The 22,415-nt window shown below is 46.5% G+C and overlaps 3 protein-coding genes across 4 annotated transcripts in view; 2 read left to right on the forward strand and 1 right to left on the reverse strand.

Annotated features, from left to right (window-relative positions):
- Positions 1–7,603, forward strand: part of ANKFY1 (ankyrin repeat and FYVE domain containing 1) — a 32,142-nt gene extending 24,539 nt beyond the window's left edge. Inside the window, exons 19-25 of the mRNA XM_085078844.1 lie at positions 388–564; positions 976–1,123; positions 1,380–1,470; positions 1,795–1,919; positions 2,133–2,279; positions 2,767–2,857; positions 3,856–7,603. Of these exons, the coding sequence (XP_084934970.1) occupies positions 388–564; positions 976–1,123; positions 1,380–1,470; positions 1,795–1,919; positions 2,133–2,279; positions 2,767–2,857; positions 3,856–3,988 (912 nt within the window). The 3' untranslated portion in view covers positions 3,989–7,603. The remainder of the gene's footprint in view (positions 1–387; positions 565–975; positions 1,124–1,379; positions 1,471–1,794; positions 1,920–2,132; positions 2,280–2,766; positions 2,858–3,855) is intronic.
- Positions 7,604–8,073: 470 nt separating this feature from the next.
- CYB5D2 (cytochrome b5 domain containing 2) lies at positions 8,074–13,876 on the reverse strand. The gene is made up of 4 exons (XM_085078845.1): positions 13,473–13,876; positions 13,111–13,251; positions 12,205–12,391; positions 8,074–10,592 (listed from the first exon to the last, which is right to left on the reverse strand). The coding sequence occupies exons 1-4, from the start codon at positions 13,693–13,695 to the stop codon at positions 10,379–10,381; spliced, it is 765 nt and encodes a 254-aa protein (XP_084934971.1). The 5' UTR covers positions 13,696–13,876; the 3' UTR covers positions 8,074–10,378.
- A 717-nt stretch (positions 13,877–14,593) lies between these two features.
- Positions 14,594–22,415, forward strand: part of ZZEF1 (zinc finger ZZ-type and EF-hand domain containing 1) — a 56,897-nt gene continuing 49,075 nt past the window's right edge. For both annotated transcript variants that reach the window (XM_085078842.1, XM_085078843.1), the window contains exons 1-4: positions 14,594–15,030; positions 19,169–19,313; positions 20,291–20,485; positions 21,376–21,547. In XM_085078842.1, coding sequence (XP_084934968.1) covers positions 14,695–15,030; positions 19,169–19,313; positions 20,291–20,485; positions 21,376–21,547 — 848 coding nt within the window. In that variant the 5' untranslated portion in view covers positions 14,594–14,694. The remainder of the gene's footprint in view (positions 15,031–19,168; positions 19,314–20,290; positions 20,486–21,375; positions 21,548–22,415) is intronic.

Here is a 22,415-nt window from a genome sequence, read left to right on the forward strand (position 1 = left end):
TCCTTCTCCTGGATTATTTGCCAGATTGACTCAATCTTGTTTCATTTAACTGAGTTTATCATTAACTGCTGCTCAGTACTTAACTACAACAGCTGTTAACCTCTTGTCTGTCTAACAGTACTCTCCAGTGTGTGGTCAAGAAATAACAAGGTTATAAAATAGAAATAAAGTAGTGTGAGGCAGGCTGAATTGAGCAGTTGCAGGAGATAATTTCTCAGTTCAGTTATTTGATAGTCACATCTATCAGATATGAACCAATGAAAGGAACGAGATTCTACAGTTTAAGTAGAGGGAGCAAGTGTCTTGTAGTGAAAACATATCCAGCTACATAAAACACCTCATTCTACAGGAATAATGGCTTCATTTCATGTGCCCTTTCTGCCCCAGGTTGATAATAAAGGGCGGAATTTCCTCCATGTGGCTGTTCAGAACTCGGACATCGAGAGCGTGCTGTTCCTGATCAGCGTGCAGGCCAATGTCAACTCCCGGGTGCAGGATGCCTCCAAGCTCACCCCTCTGCACCTGGCAGTGCAGGCTGGCTCCGAGATCATCGTGCGCAATCTGGTGTGTGCTGGAGTGTCACTGCTCTTCTGCTTCTAAATGGGCATTCTGCCTTACTGCACAGTGCCTGCAGGATGATGGTCACATGAAAGTGACACCACTTTTTCTGAAACAGAAAGTTCCCTTAGCTTGTGCTGTTAACTCAGCTGCCTCAGTAGCCTTCACATGAGCATGTTTGGTTTGCAGCAATCACTAGGTAGTGTGGCTCAATTTAAAGAATCTTTCCTTGCCCTTTCTGCACATTTGAACACAAACACAAGTTGTAGCAGCTCAGTAATGATACCATTTTATGCATGCTGAAGGCCTAGAAATATCTCTGTATGGTACAGTCTTGTGTACTTCATTCACAGAAAAACTGTTGGCTAAAATAGCCTTGAACCATCATTGAACATTTTCCTTCTTGCATCCTGACAGCTGCTTGCAGGTGCCCAGGTGAATGAACTGACCAAGCACCGTCAGACTGCTCTTCACTTAGCAGCCCAGCAAGACCTGCCCACCATTTGTTCAGTCCTTCTGGAGAATGGAGTAGACTTTGCAGCTGTAGATGAAAATGGAAATAACGGTAAACTTCAAGTTACACAAGTAAATGCAAAACACTGCAGTAGGTCTGTTAATGGTGTCTCCTAGTGGTAGAGAGCTCACTGTGAATGGCTTGCTCTGCAAAGATGAAAGTCCAGGAAATCAAAGTGTGTGGAAGGAGTTGTGTGAGAGGGAAGATTGGGAAAGTGGAAGGGAGGGTGTTTCATGTTGTTTGGCTTTAATTATTGCTGATATTCAGAGTCTTGAACCTTGTTTGTTTATTTTTTTTCACTTTTCAGCTTTGCATCTGGCAGTGATGCATGGCCGTCTGAACAACATCCGGGTTCTCCTCACAGAGTGCAATGTAGATGCAGAAGCCTTTAATATCAGGTAATTATTTATAGTCTGTTAAGACTATAATAATCACTTTGTATTTTAAAATGTGCTGAATACTGCTTAAAAATATATTTGGCTTGTATTATGTTATTTATACACAAATTTGGAAGTGTGCAGATAATGCTGTGTCTAAATTCTGGGCAAATTAAATGAATACACCAAGAAAGGAAAGTTAAAGTAGGCAGTTGTGTGTGATGTACTGAGTTACTGAGATGTAGCATTATTCAAGTCTGAACCAAACTTGAAAGCAAGGAGAGTTGGATGAGTAACTGCAGTAGCAAGCAGACTTTGATCAGGATAACAAACTCTTTTCCCCAGAGGCCAGTCACCAATGCATATTTTGGGACAATATGGGAAAGATAATGCAGCAGCCATCTGTGACCTCTTCTTGGAGTGTATGCCAGAATACCCTCTGGACAAACCTGATGCTGAAGGAAACACAGGTAGGAGAGACTCAACAATTTAAACTTGAAAGTCACTCAAGTTGTATTCGTGGTATGTCACTTCCAAAGCTGGAATAATTGGCAGTAGTATGTTAAATATAGTAGGATGCAAACATTACATGGAAACTTAAAAACTAAACATCCTGGTGTGGACTGAGTATAACAGAATATGCTACTCTCTTAGCAAGGAACTGTCTGGCTTTTATTTTTCAGTGCTCCTCTTGGCTTACATGAAGGGAAACGCTAACTTGTGTCGTGCAATAGTGAGAGCTGGGGCTCGCCTGGGAGTTAACAATAATCAGGGAGTCAATATCTTCAACTATCAAGTTGCTACAAAACAGCTTCTCTTTAGACTGCTGGGTAAGTACCACTTGCTACAGTGGGAAAGTGTTTCTGGCTTACGCTTGCAGAGTACTTTGGAAGAAAGAACTCTGGATATCTGACTTAGTGACAGTAATTCCAGAGAGGTGTAACTTGTGAATTTTATACTGCTGTCAGTGGGGGTTAGAAATACCCCAGTTTTTTCTCATCATCAGCTGAAAAGTTGTACAGTGCAGACTGTCAAATACTACTTTTTCTGGAGGGATAGACATGAAAACTCTTGGCTGGTTGTGTAGTCTAATGTAGCTTAAAACCCAGACACTGCTTTTTAACTGGTGCTGTACAGTTGCTGTGGATAATGTGATGGAAAGCAGCTATACATTGTCTGCAAACAACACTCCAGTTCCTGCAAGAGTATGTAAATCCATTATACTGGATGCAACCTAGAACTGGAAAAAGCCTTCATCTTTAGTGTGGTCAAGAGGGGTCTGAGCCCATTTTGCCTTCACATTTTTACCTTTAACAGATATGCTGACAAAAGAACCTCCGTGGTGTGATGGCTCCAACTGCTATGAATGCGCTGCCAAATTCGGAGTCACGACAAGAAAGCATCACTGGTAATATGAGCCATTTTACTATGCTTTCAAGGAAATGGATTCCTCCTCAAATGTAGCTAGCTAGGCTTGTTCCTTCCAGTAGTTTAGGAAACCTCCATGTTAATGTAGGTGTATAATCACTAATGCAGCTGAAACATTCCATCCTGTTTTAGATCAGAAACTTGTGGTCTGACTGAATTCATATCTTAAACAGTGTGTGCATTTAATATTCTGATAGGTTGTAAATGAGAAATCATATCCAAGTTCCAGTTGTGAAACAGGATTTAAATACCCAGTTGTCATAGAAAGAGAGTGATGCACTTCACTCACAACAGGGGAGCGACAATATATTTTATTGATATAAAACAGTGAGTTAACAGAAGTTCAATGGTAAATGTGGCAGTGTTTTATCAGGACTTGTTGGCAAACATGCACTTGATTATTTCCTGCATAGAGGATGGGGTCTGGGAGAGCCTCCTGTGGAGGCATAAGGTTCAAAGAGGGACAGCCACCAGGGCTGTGGCTTACACAGGAAAGGCAGTAGGGAGCACATCATCACCCCAGTAGTGGGATGGCCTGCTCCAAAACAGGTGGCAGATTTGGCAGGTGTTGGCAGCTCAGGTTTGGGGTTTTTTTTGTAGTGTAGAAATGGCTGAAGATGAACGTGAGCTCCTCTTGTGTAGATAGGAGTTGCCTTTTTTAACTAGTCTGAACTTGTACTGAACATGCTGGGTTGGAGTGGTGTTAAGCTAAGATTTTTCTTAGCTCAGTGTGCCAGAGAAACTACACATGCATCAGTTGAAGTAGTACCAGGTGACTCACTAGTACAGACCCAGCATGTGCTGTTGGCATTAGTAAACTATTCCCTGACAAATATCAGAAGATACAAGACAAACATAGCATTTCAATCGCTAGTATGTATTTAATGATGCTACCATTGATAAAGAATGTCAAACAGTAACATCCTGGTGTTCACTAGGAGAGAATTCACTTTTCTTCCACCCCTCTTCTGTCAACAGCCGACACTGTGGACGCCTGCTCTGCCATAAGTGCTCAACAAAGGAGATTCCTATCATAAAATTTGATCTGAACAAGCCAGTTCGAGTCTGCAACATCTGCTTTGATGTCCTGACTCTGGGAGGAGTCTCCTAGTATGCTGTGGAAGTAAAGGGATTCCCAGTCAGTGCTCCTGACAGCAGCTCTGCTTACAAGCCCTCTGGATAGGGAAGAGGAGGCCTATACATGTCTTCTGCAATAGACTGAACTAATTAAGGACCCTGTTATGATATACTCTGGTATAAATGATTTTGTATGACTGTAAATGTATCGGGCTGCGATAGACTTCACTAGGATTCAGAGTGGATTGTTGGAACCAAGTGACAAATGAATTTAGACCCTCTTCTAGTTGCAGTGGGGTATGGAAGCTGAAATTTTTACAGATCGAATCGGTGTAAAACAGGTCTGTCCACGACATGGTGCTTTGCACTGAGCAACTCTATTAAGTCCTGTGGCTTTCAGGCTGCTTAGTAGAGATGGCATTAAGTTTCAGGGTAACCAGGTATCTTTCTTTGCTTTGTCTTAAACGTTCCCCTTCTCTAGAGAAGACTTCTTGTGAAGCTGAACTGAGCTGTTGCAACCACTGTTCATTTGAAGAAACTCTTCAGACCCGGGGGTAGTTCTAAGCAGTAGTTCAAAAGTAGTTCAAGAATTGTGGCCTTACAACAGAAAGCTTTACAACATCTGATGCGAAGCAGTCAGAATTGCAGATCCACATCTCGATACCTCCTCAGCAAACGACTCATTAGCTTTAGCATGTCCAAGAGAAGTGCAAGATTGTTTTAGGAAATGCTCTTGCTCGTACCTGCTGGAACTGTCAGTCTTCATTGCACTTTCATATTTACATTGCTGGTCCTTCCAGTTCATGGAACTTGTATAAATGACCATGAGTTTGCTGAAAGCCCTGAGCATGTGCTAAAGGAGAAACACTAAAACTGGTGAAGTCTAATTCACAGTACAGCAATAAATGCTGAAGTGCTTTAGGAATCACAGGAGGGAGAGTAGCACTTTCCTTGGGTTTAAGGGGCCTGATAACTGCTGTGGGACAGTCAGTAACCCTACCAGTGTAGAATGTGCTGCACCTCTAGACACTAAATTTGGGTCCATTTTCAGCAGGATTGCTGGTGACAGGGGAGGCTTCCTATTAGGAGTAAGCTGCAGTATTTTAATCTAGGCTGGTTGTGCTGTCTTAAACATGCTGAATCTGTAGAAACCACATTGTCTAGGCAAACAGGAAGGTACTTGGCTGGTAGACCAGGTTGTGATTTGGTAGGGAAAGGCTTCAGTTAGAAGAAATGGGTACTTAAGCAAAACTACATGCCACATTAAGGCTGTTTTTATCCCAAAAGGTAAAGCTAGTTTAGACTCAATTGAGCATTCCTCATCTCTACTCCATGAAATTGTGTGCATTTTTTAATGACTGTTATTTCCAGTGAACAGTGTGGACAGCTGGTGACATATTGCCCTGTTTGGAGCAGTGACTTGTTAGTCTTACAGAGTAAGGTGAGATGATAAACCAGACTGCTGCTGTTATGGGAGACTTGCTCAAGATTTTTCTCAAACAAGGAGAAGATAGGAGAGAGTATAATTGCTGACATTTGCATGATTAATTTCACATCAAGTCTCACTTGATCTGCACTTTGATCTTCCTATATGCATATATTGTAACTGGAATCACCCCTGTACCACTAGGGAAGAAAGATGGATGACAATACAAACTTGCCTCACTGTTTGATGTCTGCTGCTGTCATGTTCCAACAGAATGCCCTGGGTAACACAGCTGGTCTCTAACACAGTTGCTAATGCAAATGGTGCATCTCTGGCATAATATTGTAGGTGAACGAGGGAAATAGTGGTGTCAGTTAATGTTAGCTACAGTAATTAATGGTGTCAGTTAACTGCAAGCTGCAGTTTGGGGGTTTTCGAGTGAAATAGATGATGGGAAACATTGTACTTCTGGTCCATTGTTTTCTGATATTTCAGGATGTCACTGGTTGCAAGTCTAGCAGTGGAAGATAACAATGGAGAGAAAGTGCATTTGGTGAAAGAAGTCTGGGCTGTAGTCCCATGATAACATGTTGTTACCCTTCTTGGTTTGGAGCTGCAGTGATGTGGAGGGGTAAGAGTGTCCTCAGAATGCTGAAACACAGTGTAGAGGAGGAGTTTTCCAAGGCCACAGCCTGTGGGCTTCAACCTGATTGGAAAACTGCACAACATGTGATTGCCAAAACATCACTTTTTCAGTGGCTCCTCTGATGGAAGGGGGCAGGGAACAGGGAGCTCAGCTCTAACAGATTAAGCAAGCTTCTTAATGATGGAAAATGTGGGTCTGGTGAAAATTCAGCTTAACTGAATGGCAAGTTAAGGGCTGGGGAGTTGCTCTTCTAAAAAATAGGATGTTGATTATAACTGTAAAACTCTGGGAAGGCTCTGGGGAATCATCTGTAGTGTTCCTGGTTTGCTATTTACAGCTAGTACTGTCCCAGCTTTCTTACTGAAGTCTGAAAGGAAAGTTAAGGTTATTGTTAGATGTACAGCCTGAGGTGTTTAATTAAATTTAAAGCAACTAAATTTGATCATTTTAAAGTGCCTTTGAGATAGTTTCCTTCCAGCCAACTCTAAATAGCTTTCTGCCAGAGCTAAAGGGGAAAAGCTCACAACTTGAACCAAAACCCAAATTACTTCTTTTCTAGTTCAGCTGAGGAATTGACCCTGCCAGACAACTGGTGGGACTCAATCCCTCACACACTATGCCTAGGTTGGTCTGATCTCTCAGACCACTGAGATTTTTTGGGAGTTTTGCTGGCAATGCTCCACTACAGGGTACAAATGTGAATGAGGCACTTGGTAATGTAGTGGTGGTCAACACATTTCTAACTCTAAACAACTGTTCTTCCCTTTCTGTAGCATAATACAGTTGTGACCAAACCCCCTACCCCTTTTACCCCTACTGTCTTTTAGTGGTATCTATTAACTCGAGACTCAAGCCTGCCAAGCATTGAGCAAAAGGGTAGATGGAAAATCAGCTCTTGTCCCTGGAAGTGCTGCTGTCACACAAGGCTTCAGGCACTTCAGCAGGGCTGCATGGGAAGTTGTGTGGTTCATGCTGTAGCTTTTTGTTCTGAGGATTCCTTTGGACTGCAGTCATCTAGCACTCTTTACACAAGCAAATACCGTGGTCCAGCACTCTTACACAAGCACAATCTGTGGTCTGGATGAAATTTTGTGTCTGTAAAAGGTGCAGTCACTGTTTCACACCACTGAGTGGAGTGAGAATGTTGCTGTTGAAGGTACTAACAGAGCAGAGTAAGTTGCTGGCTAAAAGCTGACAGATGCCTTAATGACTTCCCGTGCTGGAGATAACAGCTTGTCCAACTGCCCATGTAGTGCTTATAAACTAACATGTAACAGTATGGGAGGCCAAGGCTGGATTGTTTTGTAGATCAAATGTTAATAGGCAAGTCCTCTTTTTTCTGTAACCAGCAGAGGTGGTCACTGCAGCAAACTCATCTCTAGAAAAATCAAAGCTTGTATGAGTGACAGAAATAACTGAACCTTCTAATACCCTCTGTGAAATAGAAAAGGAAGTCTTAGAGCAATGGCATTTTATCTGCAATGTTTGTCTGGAGTCATTGTAAAAATGTATTTTTCCAATATGCATTACTTTGTTGTGTAATGATTCTACTTGTAATAAAATGCAGAACTAGATGATGCATCGTGAGGTGAAACCTTGCTAAGGAAGTACCTGCTCCTGTAGAGACAGCTGCCCCTCTGCAAGCTATCCTTACAAACCACGATAAAAAACCAGGGATACAGCACCCAACTGGGCATGACAACTTTATTCTTTGTTCTGAAATTAGTCCAGGTATTCATTTTTATGTTGTGGAACTGCTACAACTGTTCTTTTGGCTGTCAGGGTTTGGTGTTCTAGTTTGTACCATGTAGTCATCTCGAATGCCTTATACTAGACTTATCTATAATCAGTCTTGTGAAACAAACCTGAGCTCCCCACGGGCCAGAGCTGGTTCATGGAGTTCATCAGTTCAAGTTACTTACACTTGGTGCACTCAGTTTAGTACTGGAGGCAGCTCAGCCCCCTGGGAGAGCACAGAGCTGCTGCAGCTTCACTTCAGGAAAAGGAAAGCTTCAGTGCAATAGCAAACCCAGACAAGACTTCTGGGTGAGATTGTGATGCATTAGTCTTTTATTAATAAAACTTATTAAGTACAGATGAATGGTGAATTTATTAGAGCACTGTCTGTGGTGACTTGAGCCCTCTGTAACCATCACTGTTTTCTTCCCACTCTTTTCCACCACGAAGAATCCAGCTGAGCTGCTGAATTGGAGTAGAAGCATGATAATCTTGGAGCACTTCAGGTCAGTGAGGGTGTCTCCTTGTTTGCTTTAATACGTGACTCATTCCTAGTGCAAGACCAACTCTTCCCCCCAGTATTTCCAAACACTAAACTCAGGCATAAGCTGTAAACTGGTTTTGAACCAACTTTTTGCCCTGCCTTTTTGCAGCAGTTTATTTGATTTTTGTGTGGCTCTTGCAATCAAAACCATCCCTTCAGCACTATTTGCATAGCGATTAAGTGTTACAGCAAGATGAAACTTGCTTCGGTCAAGCCGGTCCACTTTCACTAGGACTGGTTTGCCCTCACAACCTACTTCTTACAGCATTTAACAGTCTTGAAATTGCTGCAACTTTTAAATAGCTTTAAACACCTCTTTTAAAGGCACTTGCCAATGATTTGGGGAGTTTTCTTGTTAAATGTGGTTTAACAAGAAATTACCTTTAGAGAGGTGGTGTCTTTTCAGACATGGCAAAGACCATTGTGGGCACTTCACTACCCCCCAAGTTGTGGAGGCAGTCCTGCTCTGCAGCTCTTTTCTCCACCTTTTACCCAGCTTTATCTTCGGTATTATTGTGTGAAATGAGCTGCTCCACCCCCACAGATGGCTCGAGCCCCAGGCTGAGGTTCAGTTTTGCCACACATCCCACTTCCCCTGGCACAGCAGGGCAGTGCCTTGGAGAGCTTCTCTTCAGGATGATGGTGGAAAAGAAACACAACACAGTTATGTAAAACACAAGAAGCAAAAACACAACCCCCCCAAATGTTACAAGCATGTACATGTTTAAATTGCTGTATGGCTCCATCCCTGGCAGTTGTAGCCTCCTCTAAATTTTATCAGTGAGCAGTACTGCAATGCTGCCTTCTGTAAACTTCCTAATTAACTAATCACTTAGATTTTGGGCCTCTCTTCAGAGGTGACAGTAGCTAAAAATCAGCTTATAAACTTTCCAGCTGCTTATAAATAGGTGGCAGCTGCCTTAAGAAGAACTGATCACAGCTCAGCAGGGACCTGTGCCACCACTGGACCCTGATCTGGGTGTCTCTCTCAAGGCTCAGCTACACCAAAACTGACTTGAACAGCAGATTCCATTAACATGAGCAACTGCTTCCCTGTGAGCTCTGTAATGCAGGTATTCCCTCATCCCTTTTAGCCCCACCCAGAAATGGTAATAACCTGCCCTGTGTTTCTGGGAGTCACTCACATTGCTGAATGCTGCCAGCTGGGATACAGTAAGTATGGATTTTAAGGGAGTTGGGTCCTGTGAGGACACATCTAGCTCAGGTTATAGTCTGATAGGCACAGACCAGATGGGAGGAAGTTATATACTAGAATGGCAACAGGAGGCAGATTACTGTAGGATGGTTGTGTTGCTGCCCAGGCTACAAAAAAAAGCTATTTAAAACTACTCATTCCTGATCTTAACAGTTTGAAAGTGGTGAATCACAGACCAGGAGGGTGAGGTTAATATCAAACAATCATCCTCATGGGTGGCTTCACTGCCTTGGCACAGTATCTAATGCAAACACTGAATGAGGAAATACAGCTCTGGCCTTTGCCTTCTCCAAGGATTTGATAAAGCTTGTGTATAACTGAACTGCTCAAGTTCCTAGATACTGGATACATTAATTCTAGAAGGAATTCAGGGTTCTCCCTGCTACCTTTAAACTCTCTCTGGAGTGAGTCAGGTGCCTGGGAAGGAGCATCAGCACTGCCCTGCAGCAGGACCTGAGGACTGCACAAACTGTGGGCAGTGATGCTGCAGCAGTTCCTGTGCTCACTGACCTTGCTGCCTCAAACCACAGCACATTGTCCCACCACTGTGCATGCAAACATTTCCTGTTTTAAAATATAATTCAGGCTGTGATACTTACAGTTTGTTGCCAGGTGTAAAAATACCATAGAAATAAAGCAAGCATCCCATTGTCTGTTTTTTTTAGACACTAACCTGGCTCAAGTGTTTCCCCCATCTCTCAACTCCCTCTCCGTGTGTCAAAAAGCATCACAAATAATATGAGATTGTTATTTCTCCCTTTGCATGGACAGGTGGAAGGGATGGAGCTGGAGCTGCCCACCAAAGTGCAAGGTTTCCCTGCAGGGCTCTCCCTGCCCTGGAATGCAGCAGCCCAGTCAGCCCGTGAGGACACACTGCTCGGCCAGGGGATGGCAGCCGTCGTACTGCTCCAGGTGAGGGTTATCCAGGTCCCCTCTGTCGCTGTGCTGGGAGGAGCCTGGCTGGCCCCAGGGCGGACCTGTGCTCCTCACACACACACAGTGACTCCCCTGCGAGCCAGGGCGGTACAGCTTCCGAGGGACTCCGGCCCAGTCTCTGCTCACTCCCCCACTAGGAATGGAAAATGAAAATAAATTACGATTCAAACCCATGAAAATGCTTCCAGTCAACAGAGAATCCTTAGAAAAGACCTAAGACAATCTGGGAAAACTAGAATTAATAATACACTCACTGAGGTAGACTTTGCTCCCATCCCACAGCTGATACCTGTTTATTGGCTGTGCTTCAGAAACCTGTGGCCTGAACCTGGTTTCATCACTGCTGCTACAAGCTCTACCCTTTGGAGAGTGACCAGCTTCTGCATTCCATGTTTCCATTGCTGGAAAAGGAATCACAGCCTTCTGTAGCACAGCAAAATGCCTTTTCTGCAGGTACCCAGTTCTCACAGGTGACCACATGTCTTCACAGAATCACTGAGCTTGGGTTGGAAGGGACCTTAAAGATCATCCAGTGCACCCCCTGCCATGGGCAGGGACACCTTCCACTAAACCAGGCTGTTCTAGGCCTTCTGTGCCTTGACTCAACACAGTGATTTTAAAAACTGGGGCAAAAGATAAAGTACTTCTCCAACTAATTCATTGTGTCTCTTCATGTCTAAGTGTCTCTATGAGCCAAATCCTGCCTGTTCCCCAACCACTGCAGCTTTTAAGCCTCTTACACAAGTCACTGCCCCATGACAGCCAGTCCCAAGGCTCTCCCCAAGCTCAGTCACACAGAGAAGCAGATCCCTGGAGTACACAGTGCTGTTGGTGGACTGATATGAAGCCCAAGCATTTTGCAGTGTGGCCTGTGAAATGATTTCATCACAAAGTAGTCCCCAAGCTGAGAGCTAACTACTAACAGGAAAGTAAGTAGGAAATTACTATTCAAAGCTTAACCTCACTTCTATGTGGTTTAAGTGAAAACGTCATAGCTTCAGCCTGTGAGACAGGCAGTGAAACTGTCTGAAAAACACACATTAATGCTTGTGCTCCTGATAGGTGACAGAACCTGTTTGAATCCCAGTCCTACTGGGATTTCTGTCCTGTTTTGCTGAGAACAGGAGGATCACATGCACATGTGGCAAATTCTTTGATTCCAGTGAGATGGAAGAGGTTCAGCCTGTAGAAAAGAAGGAGTCCTTCTCACTCTCTACAACTCCCTGGCAAGAGTTTGGAGCCAGGTGGAGGTCAGGCTCTGCTCCCAGGGAACAAGGGACAGGACAAGAGGAAACAGCCTCAGGTTGTCCCAGAGGAGGTTTAGGTTGGATATTGGGGAAAATTTCATTACAGAAAGGATGGTCAGGCACTGGCACAGCTGCCCAGGGCACCAGTGGAGTTCCCAGCTGCTGTGGGGATTTAAAAGCTGTGTGGATGTGACACTTAGGGACACAGGTTAGTGCTGGCCTTGGCAGTGCTGGGGGGAAGGCTGGACTTGGTGGTCTCAGAGAGCTTTTCCCACCTGAACAACGCTGTGAATGCAGACAGGGACCATGCCTGGCCTGTTCCAGCCCTGGCAGCACCACTGCACACCCAGCCTGTGCCAGCTCACAGACCTTCCCTACAGCTGTGCAGCATGGTGGCTGCAGGAGCCACAACATCTTCCCATGCTCAACCTGCCAGGAGGAGCACAGGGTACCCCAAAAAAGGGCAGAAATGCTCTGCTTCAAATGGTACAAGTTTACCTCTGTCTGGAGCACCAGAACCGGGTGCCTTTAGCAGAGCTCCATTCAGAGTTGCAGGGTGGGAACTGCTGCTGCCTCTGCTCACTTTCTGCTTGCAATTTGAGAGCTTCCTCAATGGCAGCCTCAGCCTCCCTCAGGGCTTTGGTTGGTGCCCCATTTTCATCGTAGAATCTGCCCACCAGCTTCCCTGGGAGAGGAGAGAAATTAAGTTTTTCCAGGCAAGGAAAATGCATAGTTCTGGTGGGGTTTTATTTTTAATTTATTTAAAGGGGAAAAAAAAAATCACCATGGCCCAAATTTAAAACCAAACTGAGCTTACATCCCTTCAACCCTTGGATCACACAGCAATTTACCCATCTTAATAAATCCACACAGGACAAGCTTAGACAGAGACTCATTAAAGATCTGAAAACCAAAGCCACTTTCAGCTGCACAACCCAGAAGCCTTTCCCACCCATGCACCTCATTTCCCAAAATAGTTTCCTTGCACTGCTCCTCCCACAGTCTCCTGAGTCCTGCTGATTTCAGGCTGGCTCCACACTTTTTGCTCAGCAGAGACAATCAAAGCAGGGCAGGGCTGGGTGGGAAAACTATTAAACTTTCCCTTGGAGGGAAGCAGAGCTCCAAGGTCTGGCCTGGCTGCAGCTCCAGCTGGTCCCTCACAGGGCTCAGCACCTTGTGCTCCAGCACAGCCGGGAGACCTTCACATGGTGACACCCTGTAGGTGACACTGGTCACTGTGTCCCCGACCTGCCACCACTCACCTGCGTGTCCCTTGTGTGACACCCACCCTGACACCCACCCTGTGACACCCACCCTGTGACACCCACCCACCCTGACACCCACCCTGACACCCACCCACCCTGTGACACCCACCCTGTGACACCCACCCACCCCGACACTCACCCACGGGCTCGTAGTTGTCTCTGTAGAAGCTCAGCCAGCTGTGGATGGAGAGCAGCTCCGGCGGTGACAGCCCGGACACGTCGTCCACCAGCCCCGCAGGGGTGAAGTCGCCGCTGGCAAACGCTCTGGTGGCATCTCTGCCTGCGGGGCAGGGAGGGGTTGGTGAGACCCCAGCAGCGGTGAGACCCCCGGGCATGGAGTGAATCCCCCAGGCAGGGGTCACCCTTATCCCCCAGACCCTCAGCCATGGAGTGAATGCCCAGCCAGGGGATGACACGACCTCCCCATCGAGGGGGTGAGATCCCCTCCGCAGCCAGGCCGTGCCAGACCCACACCCACCGCCGCTCCCTCACCGCACGTACCTGCGAGCCCGCTGTACGCGCCGCCGGGCCCATAGTGCTTGCGGCCCCGCTCCACATCGAAGACCCGTCCCAGCAGGGCGAGGTAGAGCCCGGGCTCGCCCGGCGCCCCCCGGTACCGGCGCAGCTGGGCGGCGCTGAGCAGGCGGGCGCGGGGCTCGAACCCGCGGTGCAGCAGGCAGGCGGCGGCCAGCAACAGCAGCGCCGCGGCCGCGCCCCGCCACATCGCGCGGCGACACCGCGCCGCTTGCACGGCAGTTTCCGCGCCGCGCGGCAGAGTGGCGCCAACCACGGCAGCGCCGTGCGCGCCGTACGGCTATCCGGGCGGCGCGCTTTACGGCAGCGTGGCAGCGGAGCACAGAAATGCCGTGGGATGGTTTGGGGTGGAAGGGACAGTAAAACTCATCTAATTCCAATCCCCTGCCATGGCACGGACACTTCCACTGCCCCAGAGTGCTCCAAGCCCTGTCCAACCTGGCCTCGAACACCTCCAGGGATGGGGCAGCTTTCTCTGGGCAGCCTGTGCCAGGGCCTCACCCCCTCACAGGGAGGAATTTCTTCTAGATGATGATGTTCATCACAGATGATGCTGTTCACAGCATCACGGAATCTTTAAGGCTGTTAGTGCCCTCTGGAGCTCACCCAGTCCAAGCCCTGCCATGGCAGTGTCACCTGCAGCAGGTGGCACAGGAAGGTCCCTGTAGGTTTGGGATTTCTCCAGAGAAGGACTCTCCACGCCCTCCCTGTCCCAGTGCTCTGCTACACTCCCGTAAAAAGCTTTTCCTCGCGGTGAAGTGTGTCGTGTTTTAGTGCATGGCCATCAGTCTTTACCCTGTCACTGGGCACACCGAAGGGAGTCTAGCACTCTCCGTCATCGGAGCTATTTCTATGAATTCCCGAGCTTCCCCTCACTCCTCTCCGCACTCCCCAGCCCGGCTCCCGCAGCTCTGCTCCCCAGGGAGCTCCCAAACCCCTCCAGCGCCCTTGTTCCTCCGCCGGATCCTCTCCAGCAGCTCCACAGCGAGCTTTGCGGCAGCGGGCGCCGCTTTGCGGCGGTGTGGCGCTTTGCGGCGGTGTGGCGCGGGTGTCGCCTTACGGCGGTGTGGCGGCCCCGCGCTGACAGGTGCGGCGGGCGGGAAGTTGCTGACTAAGGCGGGCCGGGCCGGGCGGGGACCGGCGGGAGCGGCGGCACCGGCGGCGGCTGCGAGGGGCTCCCGGGCGGCTCATGGGGACGGCGGCGAGCCACAGCAGCGAGGAGGAGGAGGAGGGCGCCGAAGAGGGCATGGAAGGGGCGGCCGGCGCGCCCCAGCCCGGCGCGGCCGCTCCGGCGCTGCCGCCGGCCGAGGTGCTGCTGGAGCAGGCCCGGCTGCGGGAGGCCACGGCGCGGCTGCGGGAGACGGCCCTGCCCGAGCCGCTCGTGTCGCGGCACCACAGCGCGCTGGTGCGATGGCTGGAGGAGCGGCTGAGCCGCGGCGACGAGGCCGTGAGCCTGGAGCAGTTCTGCGAGGTGCTGGAGAGCGTGTCCCGGCTGGCGGCCGGCTCCCGCGGCGAGAGCGAGGAGGTGAGAGCGGCGGGAAGCGCGGGGAGCGGGGAACGGCTCGGGCAGGGAGGGACCTGCAGGGTGTCTCGTTCCACCCCCTGCCGCAGGCAGGGACACCTACCCCTAGACCGGGCTGCTCAGAGCGCCGGCCAGCCTGGGCTGGGGCACTCGCAGGGATGGGGCTCCCCTGCAGAGCCCCGGGAGCTGTTTGGGACCGGGCAAGGGAGGCGGGAGAGCCCCGAGGTGCTGCTGGGGTCAGTCTCCCCGAGCCCTCGGGCAAGCGGGTCCGTGGCCATCGACACGAGCCTGGAGACGCCGGACACCCGTTCTGGTAGCAGGGGCGAGGCCAGGCCGGAGGGTTCTGCACGAGGTTGGAAAAGCAGGTGCTGCTGTTGATATGCAGCCTGTCAGCTTCCAGATATTACTTTTTTTTTTTTTTAATGTATGTCAGTTATCAGTGATCATGCTCAGCAGCCACTTACGAATAAAAAGGGTGTTTACAGCAATATTTCTGCTGTTGCTACTCCTGGTGCAGCTGAGAGCACAGGTGTGGTGAGAACACAAGTAGGAAATCCTGCCAGAGTAATTCCTCTTGGTACTTCCTACCCTTATCAGCAAGTCAAAGTTTACCACGCTTAATTTTATTGTAGCTTTGTTAAACCAGCAGTGAAGTTGTCAAGTATCTCTTTTTATTGTAAAGTAGGAGTTTTGGAAAACTTGCAATAAAGTAGTGTAACAGAGACCCCCCACACACAGCCAGAAGGTGTTACGGTTATGTTTTAATGGTAGAAGAGTAGTTTCTGCTGGGATTTCCACTTTTCCCCTTCTGTGGGAAAGGATACAGATAATTTAATATCTAGAACACATAAGCTTAAGCTTTACTCTGCAGCAATCCAAAAAGCAGCAGAATACCCTGCTGGGAATTCCACACTCAGTTGGGAAAGTGGCTGTGTCTGAATTCCTTAGTGCAAGCAGTTCCTGAGGCTCAGCAGTCACTTCCTGCTGTCTTTGTTTTGCTCCCGAGCAGCAGAATAACTGTGTAAACTGTTAAATCACACACACGGGCCTCGAATCAGTGCTGACAGGTGAGCAAGGCTCCTGGAACCTGGGAGGAGATTCATTTTGCTGTACAGATAGGTGTGTTTATACCAGACTGGCTTAAGTAGCTTGGTAAAATGCTGCTTCCACATCCAGTTCCTTTACAAGAAGAGCCAGTAACAAACACATCTTCATTTGTAACAACAGCAAGGGTGAAATTAGTCCATTGGGGTTCTTTCTGTTGGCACAAACAGCTGAGCTTCGTGGGCTGCAGAAATATTTTGAGGATTGTCTGTATTGCACATCCTCCTCTGCACGAAGAATCTGTTTGTTTTGGTTTCATTTCCTGCTCTAGGGAGTGGGGAAAAAGCTTGTCACAGGGTTTGCCATGGCGCGGATGTTTGGTCACATCTGGTCTGTCCCGCGAAGTCGAGATGTTGGGAGCTCTGTGGAAAACCTTGGTGTCATCGTTTCTGTAGAAGGCACTAACTCATGAGCTGTGGCATTTGAGATTTCCTGGGTGTGTTTTACGCTGAGAGAAGTCAGTTCGGGGGTGGCAGGTTAATATGTTTCACTTTTTAATGTTTATGGAGTCCTGTCTGGCACAGCCCAGGTTTTGATCTGCCCTTTCAGTTTCTCTGTTCCCAGTGCAGGGCTGTGAGCACAGACTTCAAATGTTTTATGGGCAACGTTTAAATGCAAAATCTGTTTTTTAGATAAACTGAATCCTTCTTAGTACTGCTTCAGCAGTTGTCATGTCGTGTATCCAGCTTTGGCTGGCAACATTAATGCTGCAGTTTTACTGAGAGCAGAGGGTGATACATGAAGTTCTCCCAAGTCAGATACCCTGTTGTGCCATCCAGCTCCTGAGCTGTGAATTGAGGGGCTGATTTTTCCATGTTCCATATTTCCAAGCAATCCTCTCACTCATCATTTCCCAAGAAAGATGTTTCTTATATGCTTCTTCAAGTGTAGGGTTGAACTGTGTGGAGTTACTGCTTTTATTTAGGAGTAGGATGAGCTGAGTTGTGGTAAAGCTGCTGCTGAATTTGTATCATGTCCCAGTCCTGCACACAACTCAAATACTCTCTGAGTACAGATTGACACACAGATTTTTTTTTCCCCCTTATTTTCTTTTCCCCTATTACACAGGTCACATACACAGAAATTGTGTATGCTGTTGTCAAATACAGAGTTTAAGTCAAAAAAATAATTTTAGAGTTCTAGGTTTGGTGCAATCTCCTGAGATCATGGGAAGAGTTTAAAAATAGAATAACAAAACACTGCATTAAGATGGGAAGAAAAGCATATATGTGGTAATCCCTCCTTACATGAGAGTATAGAAGAAAGTGGTTTAAAGTAGGTGTCAGCAGATCCAGCCTTGTTGCCTTGTGTGTGTTTTATTGTCACCAGTAACATCACAAAACTTCTTCACTTTGTAGTTCAGTAATTGCACAGTTTGACTTCAAATGTGATGAAAAAAAGGTGAGAATGGTGGGGTGTGAAACTATACATTGAATTGTTTTGGCAACTGAGTGATGTCTGTTAGAATTAATTCCCTCTGGCTTCTTGTCCTCAAGCAAAGGTGTTGGTTTTTTGTTTTGAGATCTGCCCAGTGTTTGGGCTGGGCTGGCCATGGTGCCTGCTGGATGCTCAGCACCAGCTTTGCTGCTCAGAATAAATTTTAAAGGGCATCGTTACTAGCTTGGGTTCAGCTATGTGTTTAGTTAGACTTTATAAAGTTTCCAAGCTAAAATCCAGCTCTGTGCCACAGGAGTGCCCTCAGAGCTTTAGTCAGCTAAAGCACTGCGTTTCGATTCTGTTGTCTTCTGAGGACTTTGCTCTCATTTTACTGGTGTAATTATGTCATGGTTAATTGGCAGGTTATTTTGAGCTAATCATTTCAGGTTACTGCTCTCTAGGATAGCACTTTTAATGGTACATCAAGTTGAATAATCAGGTAACAAACCAAGAGAGTGAAGCAGGAGCTTCCTCCTGAGCAGCAGTGATCCCTTGACTCAGACACTTGTGAGATCATCTGTTCTTAGAGACCAAATTTTCTTGGCTTGTGTGGCTGAACTTGAAACACAAAGTTCAGGGTTGTGAGACTTCAAGTCTTGTAAAGAAATATCTTTTGGAAGTGCATTTCCAATTTATATGAAAAAGGTGGATGCTCCTGAAATACTGCATTTCTCTTTTGGAACAAGTTCCATTTTTTTAGCAATTACACAGAAGTTTGTTTCAAAATTAAATCTGATTGTGAAAACAGAGCCAGATTTTAAACAGTAGTGTGTCACTGGATCACGAGTTCTCTGAAATGACTAGTTAAAGTAAATTACATTTACAAGCTTAGTTCTGTTCTATAAGCTCAGCTGAATAAAGATACCTTGTACTTCTGTTAGTTCACAGTTGTGAAATGCTGTGTTACTTTCTGTGTGTGCTCAATACAACTTCTTATATTAAAAATTTTATTAAGGTCAAAGCTAATAAAGCTGCCAGCGGCTCTCTGCAATAAAAAAAATCCCAACCCTTCTCTAACTCTCTCCACTGTTTTCAAAAACACTTAAACAAACTATATTAAACTGGTATTTTGTGTAGGAGGACAGCTTATAGAAGGAAAAATCAATTGAAAAAAATATTAGTGTTCTTAGGACAATTTCTTAAATAAAGAAAATATTTAACCCCTGAAGGAATTTGAGTGGATGCAGAGAGAGAAGGATGCAGCAGTGGTGAGTAATGGAAGGTGTGGCTTCTGGAACCAAACCACCCTTAACTGAGGAGCATTTTGGTGTTTTGTGAGGACCTTCCTGACAGTCCCAGCTGTCCGTGGATGGATCCTGCTGATTCACTGATGTAGATAATGGGTTGTCTCCACCTAAGCATGACTCCAGTTGACTTTTATAGGAGGGCACTGCAAATACTTGCAAACTTGCTAAACACTGCAGATTTCCAGCCAGGCTGTTTCCTGTTACCATGAATTCTGTACTTTGGAAGATGTATTCTTTTGATTTTGTTTTAATAGTGTTACAACGTTTATTGCTATGGTTTTCTATGAAATACCTTGAATTTCTGCTTGAAGGAAATATGCTGAAATACATTTTCTTTTTTTGTTACTCTTCAGGCCTTTGCACAATTTGATGCTGAAGGAGATGGCACTGTAGATGTGGAGAACATGCTGGAGGCTCTCAAGAATTCTAGTGGAGCAAATCTTCAGGGGGAGCTGAGCCATGTAATCAGGCAGCTGCAAGCTTGTTCACTGGTGCCAGGTATGAGAGCAGAGTGTTGGAAAAAGGTTTCCCAAGTCCTGCCCCATAGCAGGGCTGCTGCTTCCATAAATTGCTTTAATAGCACTGCTTGTCCTAATCTTATCAAAACCATTCTCCAGAAGGTTCTTGCTTCTCTAGTGTCAAGCAAGAGGAGTTGCTGTAAATTAAACATTTCCCAGAATTGCATGCAGAACTTCCTTTCACAAATAACCACTCTTTCCTTCTTTGTGTGACTGGGGAGTGTCTCATCCCTCTTTGGGTTATCTCACAGACAGAAAAATATTCCTTGCAGAATATTGGTGAGTGCCCAGCTAATGCAATCTTGTCTGTGGTAACTGGAGGAATAAATCCTCCATGGAGTCTGTTCCAGGGGATGAGTCACATACTTTATTTTTATTATTATATTGTTATTCAGCATTTGTAATCCTGATAAAGCATAATTCAAGTTTTATAGTTTATAGTTCAGAAAGTGTCAGTTTCCAGAATTTGATTTCTGGGATAAGTATCAGTTACTGGCTTTCCTTCCAAGCTTTTGATGATAAGTGGCTAAAGGGGATTTGCCTTAAAGGATCAGACAAGAAACACTAGAATTGACTATAGGTGAGTCAGAGGAGAGGACTTGAGGCTGACATTTCTTACCAAGTTGGTGCAAAGCATTAGGCACCTCTTTGGGAATAATTCACAGTGGCAAAGGGAGATGCTCACTGTAGCTCAGGGTGAATGATGCAAGTAGCTGAGCTTGTAAACCAAGCAGCACCTGCTTCACTTAGATTTTGAAGGTAAGGGTTTGGGGCAGCAAAATAAACATAAAATTTTTGGTAATTGTCCTGAACTCCTTCAGGCATTTTCAAGTCACTCACAAAAATATTTGCCTGCACCTTTCCCTGCTGTAGAAGTTGCAGACTTGAGCTACACTCTTGAATAGTTTTATATCCTTCTTACCTTGTGATGCCAAAGGAAATAATGTCTCTTTCTAGGGTTTATTGATATCTTTTCTGAATCGAAGGAGCGCCTGGGCATTCATGCCTCCATGATCCTGAGATTCTTGCACAGGAACCGTATTTCCAGCACTGCCATCCCTTACCCAGTGCTGGAATACTTCAACAACATCTGCACCATGCGCTCCTCCGTGCTGAAGGATTCTTTGGATCGACTCCTCCTCAAAGAGAGAGGTATGCAGTATCTTCCTTTTGGTTTCAGGATGGTAGTGTAACCTTGGCTTTGAGGAAAAGATTACAGATAAAATAAAAAGCTTTCTTTGCTATGTCTCCTCTAATGGGCTTGACTTTTTATGGAGTTGATCTGCATGCTTCTGTGGATTTTTGTTGGTTTTTTGAAGCACAAAGATTAATTTCTGAACTACCTAGCAATCTGAGTAACACTCTGGAATGTTCTTACCTCTCTCCTGGCGTGTTTCGAAATCCATAATTCCTTATTTGTGATACTCTTCATTCAGTAAAATATCTCTACTAGTTGCTAGAAACTTAGTTTCCATGTGAAGGTAAATGTTTTCTGAAGTTGACTGTTCAGTATTAATAGACACTTTATCATTTTGGACTGGAGGTGGTGAACCTTTTACTGTATGTCTGATGGGACTGGCCTGGTCCCTACAGTTACGGCTCCTTTTCTTCACAGCTTGGCTAGATATTTTCAGATTTCTGCACTTCTGTTGAAATAGATCAAGTTACTTGGGAACAAGCCTGCTTTGTCCCTTTCCTAGAACACCTGAATTGAAGTTTTCTCCATCATAATTTACTTTTCCCTTTCATCTGTTGTATTTGGGCACAAAAATAATAAAACACTGGTGAGGCCAGTAATGAAAGGGGGAGATAAAGGCTATTGAACTCCAGGCAATGGAGGTGTTTTCATACTGGCAGTGGTAGATGGAGATTATTGCAATTTCATCTGCAATGAAGCTTTGCTGTCTCCCAGTTCCTGTCAGAAAGTCCTTCAGGGGCTACATTCTGTGCCAACAAGTTAATTTGTGTGAGAGAGTCCTTACAAAAGTATAACAATCCTCAAAGCAGGCCAAAGGAGAATGTTCTGAGTGATTTCTTTGCAGAATACCCCAGTGACCTGAATGGTAATCAGGAGTCAGACAAGCTGAAGTCTGTCACAAAGTGCTACACCCACATCGAGACCTCCTCCAACTCCGCCGATATCGACAAGATGACAAACGGGGAAACTTCCTCCTTCTGGCAGTCGGATGGCAGTGCTCGATCCCACTGGATACGGTGAGCTGAGGGCTGGGAGGGAGAGTCCTTAGGCTGGCAGCCGCTGGGATGTGTGGTGGATTGATCCTGGCTGGATGCTAGCTGCCCCCAAGGCTGCTCCATGACTCCCATCCTCAGCTGGGCAGGAGAGCTGTTACCAACTGCCATCATGGGCCAACCAGACTTAGCTCGGGGAATTTGGTGCCACTTATTATATCAGAGTGGGGTAAGGAGGAACAGAACCAAATCTTCCCCTCCCTTCTTCCCGGGCTTAGAGAAAAGCAGAAGAGAAGTTATCTCCTCCCCTGCAGAGGCGCAGTGGGTGGAGAGTGTGGGCTGCAGCCAGTTCATCACATGCTGGCTTTGCTGCTCCCTCCTCCTCAGGGGCAGAACTCCTCACACCTTTCCCCTGCATCAACATGAGGTCCCTTCCATGTGAGACACTCCCTCTCAGAGAGCTCCAATGTGTGTCCTTCCCACGGGGTGCAGTTACAGAATATCCTGAGTTATTAGGGACCCACAAGGATCATCAAGTCCAGATCTTAAGTCAGTGGCCCCTGTGAGGATCAATCAGTCCTTCAGGAAGGGGCTGCTCCAGCCTGGGTCACCCATGGGGTCACAAATCCTGCCTGCAAACCTGCACTGCAGGCTGCTCTGCTCATGGGGACACAAGTCCAGCCTCCAGCAACTTCTCACACCCTGCAGCTCCCCACTGCCAAAACCTTGTCACACAAACCCAGTGCAGGTGTAATTGAAAACAGCTGGAATTAAAGAGTGACAGATGAATACAGGTTAAAACAGAAGTCATTAATCTCTGCATAGATTTAAAAGCCTGACTGCCAAATAAAAAGTCACATGTAAAATGCCTGTATCTGCTGTGGTGACACAC

The sequence above is a fragment of the Lichenostomus cassidix genome, chromosome 19 (genome assembly GCF_008360975.1).
Source record: "Lichenostomus cassidix isolate B80296 chromosome 19, HeHo_3.0, whole genome shotgun sequence".
Taxonomy (NCBI): domain Eukaryota; kingdom Metazoa; phylum Chordata; class Aves; order Passeriformes; family Meliphagidae; genus Lichenostomus; species Lichenostomus cassidix.

Bases quoted from the DNA above. Each gene is read 5' to 3' on its own strand.
- CYB5D2 (XM_085078845.1), bottom strand. From the start codon at position 13,695: ATGTGGCGGGGCGCGGCCGCGGCGCTGCTGTTGCTGGCCGCCGCCTGC. The intron at 13,252-13,472 runs GTACGTGCGGTG...CCTGCCCCGCAG, and splicing joins CGCGTACAGCGGGCTCGCAG to GCAGAGATGCCACCAGAGCG. The intron at 10,593-12,204 runs GTAAACTTGTAC...TTCCATTCCTAG, and splicing joins TTCTGGTGCTCCAGACAGAG to TGGGGGAGTGAGCAGAGACT.